Source organism: Triticum dicoccoides, chromosome 3B, assembly GCF_002162155.2.
Source record: "Triticum dicoccoides isolate Atlit2015 ecotype Zavitan chromosome 3B, WEW_v2.0, whole genome shotgun sequence".
Classification (NCBI taxonomy): domain Eukaryota; kingdom Viridiplantae; phylum Streptophyta; class Magnoliopsida; order Poales; family Poaceae; genus Triticum; species Triticum dicoccoides.
In genome coordinates, this window is record NC_041385.1 from 52,187,017 (window position 1) to 52,197,660 (window position 10,644).

Sequence of the window (10,644 nt, forward strand, 5' to 3'; positions counted from 1 at the left end):
AATCTTGTATCTCGCCTATGTTCAGATTATTGATGGAGAGACCGTCCCCGCTGAGATTGTGGAGGGATATAAGAGGTACTGCAGAATAGTTAGATCCACTCCGGCGACAACAACAGTGTGTCACTTTTGCATTTTTCAGGTGGAGCTTCACCCAAATGGGATTGTGCGCACCTCTGATGTGAGAAATTGAACTAGCATCGTTTTACTCCTTACACCTCTCTCCATTTGATTCTAAGCTAACTTTCGTTCGCTTTTGTAGCTGATCGCGCATTACAGCAAGCATCCTTCAGTAGCTGTTCGCTGCGGCAGGGTTGGCTGTGCTGCTAAGGTTCCTCCAGGGCGTGACCTGCGCTGGCACACCTACTTCTGCCACGACCTCCCTGCTGATTGGTGGCTAGCATAAAAGATATGACTTGCTGTATAAACTTGTAAATCGTGTGGGTTTACACGCTTGTGGTTCTCAAACTACAACCAGATCCTTGTGGTTCATTCATGAACAACAGTGGAAAATATTATGCGGGAACAATATTTCCTTGTGTGCAATGATACAACAGAGAGCTCTTATATTTTATTTTCATTTCTGTAGGAAACAACACTGTTATATTGCTGTAACAGCAGCGAACTAGCATATATTATATGAAGAAAATATGTATAGTATTTGAGCAGACTATTACAAATTATTTGAAACAAAAAAACTGTTACCACAAAAACTATTACAAATTATTGTTGTAACTACAAGATGATTCCGCCTTCTCCATGATTTTCTGAAAACACCTGCATATATTATCTCTGATTACCACACCAGCAGCGTCATCAAAAGACTGAGCAGAAAAGGATGTTGATGTTGAGCACTCCTTGGGACCGGCCATTTTTGCAGCACAGACAAGACCTCTCTCTCTCGACTCTAGTAGTGCCGCCTTGCTGCACTGCACGTATGTTAATTGAGACTGTAGCAGTTCACTTCAGAGTTGTTGGCTCATTGAGCCCATCGCGTTGATCTTTCTAAGATCAGGAGTAATCCACATTGGAGCCGGACAGTTGGACCAAAGCTGAGGAGACACAAGTTCTTCCCTGCTCTTATCATTCAACTTAAGAATTCCCACATCACGATGATTATTCTTATATCCCACTGTCCACAGATAATTATCGTCCGTGAAATAGGAACAATTTGCCTTGAGAGCAGGATATTCATCAGCACTGAGGCATAGCGATAGGTTATGACCAAGAAATAACACATGGTCACGCAAGCAATTGGTTAGCTCAATATTATTCCACAGAGCATCAATCTCGCATATTTTAGTTTCTGTAGTCTTCCAGTACTCATATTCTAAATCATGGTCATGAACTATTCTGAACGCAAGTAGCAGACTGCCCCATGGAGCTTGAACGATATACCTGCTATCACAATCATAATGCTTAGGTGCCGTTATGATTGTCTTTACAGTGACCACAGGGCCACTAAGATCGAAAGCGTGGATTTCTCCTTTTGTATTCACTGCATACAATATGCCATCCTTGTACATGCAGTCCTCATGAAGATAATGAGGCGGTAGCCAGGTCCACTTATCATCACCTGCCTTTGCAAATGAGAGCTGAGCTTGTGGGTTGTGGATGAGCACCACAATGTAGCTTCCTGTGGATGTATCAGGAAATACAAACGCCTTCCACTGGAGTCTATCCCTCAGCTCGGCAAGAGCAAAGATGAATGGCGGATTATAACTGCTGTACGATCCACTGTGCCCTGACATCTCATACTTGCAGACATCACCATGCTCGTCAAATATGGGCTTCAGATGCTCAATGGTGGACACTGAAGGGAGAGCAATCTGTTCACAGGTGATTGGATTCAGAAGGTGCATCTCAGACCTCTCGTCGACGGTAACAAGCAATCCATGTGAGGACCCAATCAAATACCTGCTGCGGATAGGTGGCTGCGGCAGAGTTAACTTGTAGGACCTCTTCTCGGCAAGGCTGTAGAGGGACAAAACATCATCAGGATCAGATTCAGAGGTGTAAACCAGGCAAGGCGTCTGGCCCTGCTTGTACTTCCCAAGGCTGCGTAGCTCGGCGTATGCGGAGTGCCAGGATGAACAGACCGAGCCAGCGCACACGAGGTCGGGGATCTCGAGAGCGGCAAAGATAACCATCAAGATGTCCTGCGGCAGCTCCGGCAAGGTGGCCGCCATCTTGGTCTCTGTCAGTGCCACATGAACATGTTCGTCTCTGAAGAATTTCCTGATTGAGCTGGGAGGGAAGCCTAGCAGCAGCCTGGGCAGAGATCTGAAGACTAGAGAACACAACTTGTGGCGGTACATAGCTACTAGGTCTTGCAATCTCATTATCCTGGCTACTATGCTACAGGTCTCCATTGGAACAGAGCAGAGCAGAGCAAAGCCTATCTGTTGGGCAAGAAAATTGCAATCTTGGTTAGAGCAGACGGAGGGCAGGCCGGGGTCCCGGTTATACTTATAGATCGCCGGCCGAGGCCTCACCCTGACTCCGAGTGGGTGAAGCAAATCCGAATCCAGACTGGAACACTGAAATTATTCGGACCCTCTGTTGATTGGTGAAGGAATTCCACTCTGATTTGCTTTCCACGAACTCTGATTGCCCAAGCCAAAGCACTAACCGGCGGCCAAGGACGAAGAAGAGAATGGTGGCCGGCACCTTGGGGAGGTCCGAGGTCGCCGGAGTGGACGCGCCCGTGCTCGCCGGAGTCACCGCACCGCCGCTCGATTGGCTGACCTCCAGTAGTTGCGGCGCCGCCCGTGGTCCGGTTGGTGTCGCCGGGGGCGCTCCAACGGCCCAACCCCCCTCCTCTTCGGGCGCCTCTATGGGAGGAGATGGCCGGCCGAGGCAGCACGGGAGGCTACAGCCTCTTTTTTTCACGTTTTTTGGTTTTTTTTGCTTTTTTATACTTCCAAATATTCTAAATAAATATATTTAAAAACTTTAAAAAATTTTTATAAAAATTAACCAAGCATTTAAAAAACTTTTGAGTCTAGATAAATGTTTCTCATGTATGCAAAAATATACATTGTGTATGAAAAAAGTTGATCATGTATTTTAAAAAATATTGATAAAGCATTTAAAAAACCACAAAAATGTTAAAGAAGTATTTTTAAAATGTTAATCAGGAATTTCAAAATTTTCAAATTTCAATAGAATTTTTTTGACCATGTATTTAAAACATATTAATCTTGTATATGAAAATTGTTAATCAAGCACTTGAAAAATAAAATGTGTATAGAAAAAATGTTTACCATGTATTTGAAAAATCTTAATATTGTACTTGGAAAATATTAACAAGCATTTGAAAATTTAAATGTGTTTATAAAACGTTGACCATGCATTAAAAAATGTTAATCTTGTATTTAGAAAATGTAATCAAGCATTTGAGAAAATGTAAAAAATGTGTATAGAAAAAATGTTGACCATGTATTTTAAAAATAAATGCTTATTAGAAAATTTTAATAGATATATAAGAAAAATATGTTTTAAATACCTTAAATGTGTATTAAAATTGAATATGATGTGTACTAAAAAACTTAACATGTGTTGAAGAAAAAATAAAACCATTGAAATTCAACAGAAAAGGGGGAAAAAGAAACTAGAAACACAATAAAAGCCAAAGCGAAAACAAAGAGAAAAGCAAAAGAAAATGAAAAACCTAAGAAAATTGTGCAAAAGAATGGAAATAGAGAAAACCGGGAGAGAAACAAATAAAACTGATGAAAACCATGGAAAAAACAAAGACATGAAGAAAGAAAAAAAGCAAAAAAACAATGAAACTGAGAAAGAAAAAGAGAAAAATTAAGGAAAACAAAATCGATGAAAATCAAGAAAGAAACGAAGAAAACCAAAAGATGAAGGAAGAAAAGAAAAAACAATGAAAAAAAAGAACAAGAAAAAAAAGAAAAAATGGGACGGGACAACGCGAAGAAATTTTTGGACTATCTTGGTGTTGTCAAAAGTATTACCGAGGGAGCAGAGTGAGGTTGCGAGGCCGGTGATCCTCATGGAGAAGTCATCGACCCACTCACCGTCCTTGAAGATGATAGTCTTGAACACTGCCCACACCAACTGCATGGTCGGCTTGTGCACACGATCGCAAACGAGGCACTGGGTTTTGATCGAAGCCTTGATGTATCGGGCGCCTCTATGTCTCGCCTGAAGGGGGCGAGATGGGCCGGCCTAGGCACACGGGAGGCCACAACCTCGTTTTTCTTTTCATGTTTTTTGTTTTTTGCTTACTTTCTTTCAGTTTTATTTATATTCCAAATATTCTAAATAAATACTCAAGAGTTTGAGAAAAAAAATAACCAGGCATTTGAAAAAAGTTTAAATGAGTATAGATAAATGTTTCTCATGTGTACAAAAAAATACAATGTAAGTTAATCTTGTATTCGAAAAATATTAAATGCGCATCAGAAAAATGTATTAGATATATAATAAAAATGTACAATATGTATGGAAAAAGTAAATAAAGTGTAGCTTTTCAAAAAATGTTAATCATATATTCTAAAAGTGATGGATATGTATATAGAAAATATTTCTTATGTATACAAAAATGTTGAATGTCTACTGAAAAATGTTAACATGTGTTAAACAAAAATAAAAACCGATCAAACTAGAGAAAAATAATATTAATAAACCCAATAAAAACCAAAAAGAAAAACAAAGAGAACAAGTGAAATGAAAAACCAAAGAAAATAATGCAAAAGGAAGAAAACGGAGAAAAGAAAGAAGAAAAAAATAAAACTAATAGAAACCAAGAAAGAAATAAAGAAAAAATAAAAGCAAAAAACAGAAACCAAGAAGGAAGAGAATAAAAACGAAGAAAAACAAAAAAAAGATAACGAAAACCGATAAAGAAATGAAGAAAACAAAAGAAAAAATGAAAACCAATAAAATGAAGAAAAATGAAACAAATAAAAGAAAAAACCTTAAAACCCAATAAAGAAAACAAGAAAGTCGGTAAAAAAATCAAAAAATGAAAAACAGAAAACAAAGAAAACCGATGAAGAAACAAACAACCAAGGTATAAGGAAAAAGAAAAAGAAAAACAGAAGAAAACCGATGAAGAAATGAAAACCCAAAGAAAAAACATAAAGAAAAAACTAGAAAAATAAACAAGAAAACCTTATCTAAAAAAGTGAAAAACCAAACGAAAAACACAGGAAAAAACCAAACAAAAAATAGAGAGCAAAAAAATGAACGCGCTACTATAGTGACGAGTCGGCCTGCTCGCGCATCGCTTTACACGAGAGAAGCTACCATCTCGCGTGAAGCAAGATATAGCTCATGCGCTCCTCTTCTCACTCTAGATGAACTAAACTAACATGATCAGTTCAGCCCAAACATAGCTATATAGGCCATGTCGCGCAGGCATGGATTTTTGGCCCGACACAGGAATAAAAGTGCCAGGTTGACCCGAGGGCTGGCTAGCGTGCCAGGCCAATCCCTGAAGTCAAGCCCTAAGGTTGGCCTCCCACGGCGCGGCTCGTGGGCCATTCGAGAAGCATCCAACACACAACGAGGAGCGGGGAGGAGGGTGTCAACACGAGAGGTGTGGTGGCTTTGAGCAATTTACTCACACGAGAGGCACGGCCAAGCATGCGCGACACTTAAGCTATAAGTGCATCATGCAGGCTAGAATGGGTGGGGCAACGGTGTCGTACCCGACACGTGATTACCACATGGGCTAGAGCGGGGGCCACATGAGCGGGAGCGTGGGGCTGGCGTGTTGGGCCGGACATGCGACATCACCAAATTTATTCACAATATTATTTGTTTCCATTTTACTATTACATTTAGTTCATGACATCAGGTCCAAATTTATTAATAATGTTAATCCTTCAAATTTACTTTAAATTTCAGAAGGAACTGATAAGCTGAATTAAGTTGACTCGGGACCACATCTCATCTTCCAAATAGACATCCTGAAAAACCATACCCTCAACCGATTCATTGTTCGACATGTTGTTTGTTGTTTTGAAGTTGGCCGTTCATGTCGAATGACCATGGGCTGTGATGTTAAAGTAGAGGGTGTGGACTTATATATAAAGGGTCATGAGATCACATTAGAGTCTTGTGTTATTGTCTGATCTCCCGTTGGAACACACAGACATGTTTGCTAGTGACATATTACAGGAATAATCGAAGTATCAAAGGGTTCTAGCAGCCATAAATGGCGACCCTCCCCTTAGTGCAAAGCGTGTCTAGCTAAATTATGCGCCTCCATATTGGAAGGCGGCCTTCATGAACAAAGGAAACAAACTGAAAATCTACAAAACTATCCTTAATCTCCTTCACAATTGGGGCAGTTATTCCAGACGTTCCTGAGTTGATATCTGAGACTGCTGAGAGGCAATCCGAGGCCTTTGATGTTATGAAGTATCAGATCCTGGAGCAGGAAAGGGCTTCTCTGCACGCCAAAGTTTCCAGTATATTTGGGTCCGTCAAACCAGGAAAAACCAAGGCCGAAGACCCCACATAAGCACCATGTTCATCGCGGCATATTGCGCTAACTGCACCAATCGGTGGGTTTCTGCACACTGCACCATGCATCCACATTAACCTTTGTACACCCACTTGGGGTGGGATCCAAGCCTTAGCATGAGCTTGTGGTACGTTTGATATCACATGTGTCGGCATCGCCACCTGAAGGTCACAGATGTACCTATTTATGAATATATGGGTCGACAATGGACTCTGGTGCTCTCCTTCATGGATTAACTTTCTTCGTGCTGACCATATTGCCCAAAGTGATACTGAAGCAACAATACTGAAAATCCATGCTTTTGTGTCGGGTTCTGCAGCTGCAAGCAAATGTTCTACTAGCTCTGGTTCATTCAAGGCCCATATGCAGTGCGCCATGGTGCAATTTATCAAGGAGTGGAACCAGGAATCAGGCATGCCGCAGATTGAACAACACGAGGAGGACCCCATGTTTTTGTGTTTAACGACATCGGCAGTGGGGAGTGAGCATTGAGCTAGTCACCATAGGAATACCTTAATTTTTGAGGGTACTGGAATTTTCCACATCTTGGACCAACTTTCCTGCTATCTCTTGCAGTCCGATGGGCCGGCGCGACCCTCAAGCCAAGCCTCATGGCAGAGTTTTTTGGTGATGAGCATTCAATAGGCCAAGCGAACCGTGAACTCTCCCTTCTTCTCATGGGCCCATGCCCAAAAGTCAGGGTACTGTCGGGTGCATATAAGAGGATGTTCAAGATCACATCAGCATTTATAGGTAAGAATGTTGCGCGCACCAGGTCCTGTTTCCAACTCGCTGTAGTATTGTCAATAAGCGCAGACACTAGTAGAGGCTGGTTTGGTGTTAAACATACGATAGGCCTCATGGATGCTTCTTTAGGGAGCCAATTTTGTTGCCATATGTGAGTACTGTTTCCATCTCCAGTATGTCTAATAAACCCCAACTTTAGAGTGTCTTTCCCTTCCATGATGGCCCTTCATATTTGTGAGGGATGGGTACGAAGTTCTGCACTCAGAAAATGGGTCATAGGGAGATAGCGTGCTTTCAGGATTTTGGCACTCAACATGTCCGGCGATTGCAGAATGCGCCATGCCTGTCTTGCCAAGAGGGCAAGATTAAAGAGCTCAATGTCCCTGAATCCCAAATCTCCTTCATATTTTGGCCGTGTCATTACTTCCCACGATACCCAGTTAGTCTTTCTTTCACCCCGTTTGCTACCCCACCAAAACTTTCGAATGATGGAGTTAATATGAAGAGACCTCTAGGTAGCTTGAAACATGCCATAGAGAAAACCGGTATTGCCTGTGCAACGGATTTGATGAGCACTTCTTTTCCTCCTGAGGATAAAATCTTTTCAATCCACCCTTTTCACCTTGTTCCAAACTCTTTCCTTCAGGTATCTGAATGCCCCGTTTTTGTTGCTTCCAACATCTGTAGGCATACCCAAATATTTTTCAGACAAATTTTCACTATGAACATTAAGGATATTTTTCATACTATCTTTCACTTCCCGCATGCATCCCTTACTGAATAAAACTGAAGATTTCGATAAATTGATTTTCTGCCTAGATGCATGGCAATAGGTTTCTAACAGTGAAGATACCAAAGTAGCATCCTCACTACTAGACTTAACGAACAACATGCTGTCATCGATGAAAAGTAAATGGCTTACCGATGGAGTCATTTCTGCCACTTTGATTCCGTTGATTGGCAATGACTCATTCTGATTTTTTAGGAGGCACAAAAGGCCCTCTGCTGCCAATAAGAATAGATAAGGTGATATCAGATCTCCTTGCCGAATTCCCCTTGCAGGTGTGAATTGCTCCAGTTTCTTCCTATTGGAAATATGCCCTAGAGGCAATAATAAAATGATTATTATTATATTTCCTTGTTCACGATAATTGTCTGTTATTCATGCTATAATTGTGTTATCCAGAAATCGTAATACATGTGTGAATACATAGACCACAACATGTCCCTAGTGAGCCTGTAGTTGACTAGCTCGTTGATCAACAGATAGTCATGGTTTCCTGACTATGGACATTGGATGTCATTGATAACGAGATCACATCATTAGAAGAATGATGTGATGGACAAGACCCAATCCTAAGCATAGCAGAAGATCATGTAGTTCGTTTGCTAGAGCTTTTCCAATGTCAAGTATCATTTCCTTAGACCATGAGATCGTGTAACTCCCGGATGCCGTAGGAGTGCTTTGGGTGTACCAAACTTCACAACGTAACTGGGTGACTATAAAGGTATACTACGGGTATCCTCGAAAGTATGTGTTGGGTTGACACGGATCGATACTGGGATTTGTCACTCCGTATGACGGAGAGGTATCTCTGGGCCCACTCGGTAATGCATCATCATAATGAGCTCAATGTAACTAAGTGTTTAGTCACGGGATCATGCATTACGGTACGAGTAAAGGGACTTGCCGGTAACGAGATTGAACGAGGTATTGGGATATCGACGATCGAATTTCGGGCAAGTAACGTACCGATTGACAAAGGGAATTGTATACGGGATTACTTGAATCCTCGACATCGTGGTTCATCTGATGAGATCATCGAGGAGCATGTGGGAGCCAACATGGGTATCCAGATCCCGCTGTTGGTTATTGATCGGAGAGTCGTCTCTGTCATGTCTGCGTGTCTCCCGAACCCGTAGGGTCTACACACTTAAGGTTCGGTGACACTAGGGTTGTAGAGATACTAGTATGCGGTAACCCGAAAGTTGTTCGGTGTCCCGGATGAGATCCCGGACGTCATGAGGAGTTCCGGAATGGTCCGGAGGTGAAGAATTATATATAGGAAGTCCAATTTCGGCCATCGGGAAAGTTTCGGGGGTAACCGGTATTGTACCGGGACCACCGGAAGGGTCCCGGGGGTCCACCGGGTGGGGCCACCTATCTCGGAGGGACACATGGACTGAAGTGGGAGGGGAACCAGCCCTTGGTGGGCTGGTGCGCCCCCCTTGGGCCTCCCCTGCGCCTAGGGATGGAAACCCTAGGGGTGGGGGGGCACTTGACTTGGGGGGCAAGTCCCCCCTAGGCCGCCGCCCCCCCTTGAGATGGGATCTCTAGGGGCCGGCGCACCCCCTAGGACCCCTATATAAAGAGGGGGGAGGGAGGGCAGCCGCACCCTAGTCCCTGGCGCCTCCCTCCCCCCCGTACCACCTCTCCCTCTCGCTGAGCTTCGCGAAGCCCTGCCGAGATCACCGGTACTTCCACCACCACGCTGTTGTGCTGCTGGATCTCCATCAACCTCTCCCTCCCCCTTGCTGGATCAAGAAGGAGGATACGTCTTCCCCAACCGTACGTGTGTTGAACACGGAGGTGCTGTCTGTTCGGCACTAGGATCTTCGGTGATTTGGATCACGACGAGTACGACTCCCTCAACCCCGTTCTCTTGAACGCTTCCGCTCGCGATCTACAAGGGTATGTAGATGCACTCCTCTCTCTCTTTGCTAGATGACTGTAACGCCCCGGATTCGATGCGCCAGGTGTCTTCCAGTTATTCGCCGTCGTTGCCATGTCATTTGCTTGTGTGTTGCATTTTATCATGCCATCATGTGCATCTCATTTTGCATACGTGTTCATCTCATGCATCCGAGCTTTTTCCCCGTTGTCCGTTTTGCAATCCGGCACTCCTATGTCCTCCGGCGTCCCCCTTTTGTCTCTCGTTGTGAGCGGGTGTTAAACTTTCTCGGAATGGCCCGAGGTTTGCCAAGCGGCCTTGGTATAGCACCGGTAGACTGCATGTCAAGTTTCGTGCCATTTGGAGGTCGTTTGATACTCCAACGGTTAACCAGGTAACCACAAAAACCCCTTTTCTCTTGCAGCCCAACACCCCTTCAAAGTGGCCCAAAACCCAACAAACTCCCCTCCATGCTCTCAGTCGTTCGATCACGATCTGTGGGCGAAAACCGCTCCTCATTTGGACTCTCCTAGCTCCCTCTACCTATAAATTAGTCCACCTTCCCCGAATTCGCGGTCTAATCCTACCCTAACCCTAGCCCCGCTCCCCTCGCGCCGCCGGACATGTCCGCTTCCCCACCGGACATGTCCGCTTCTCCACCCCCGGCCAACTGCGCGTTGCCACGTGGCCTCCCGCCGCCGTCCGTGCCGCCGGCCCGCGGGG

General features: G+C 43.8%; 1 protein-coding gene across 1 annotated transcript; it reads right to left on the bottom strand.

Moving 5' to 3' along the window:
- Window positions 1-593: 593 nt before the first annotated feature.
- LOC119274652 (putative F-box protein At4g22180) lies at window positions 594-2,801 on the bottom strand. Its single transcript, XM_037555369.1, has one exon. It carries the CDS (start codon window positions 2,367-2,369, stop codon window positions 963-965), a length of 1,407 nt encoding a protein of 468 aa, XP_037411266.1. The 5' UTR covers window positions 2,370-2,801; the 3' UTR covers window positions 594-962.
- Between the last annotated feature and the right edge of the window lie 7,843 nt (window positions 2,802-10,644).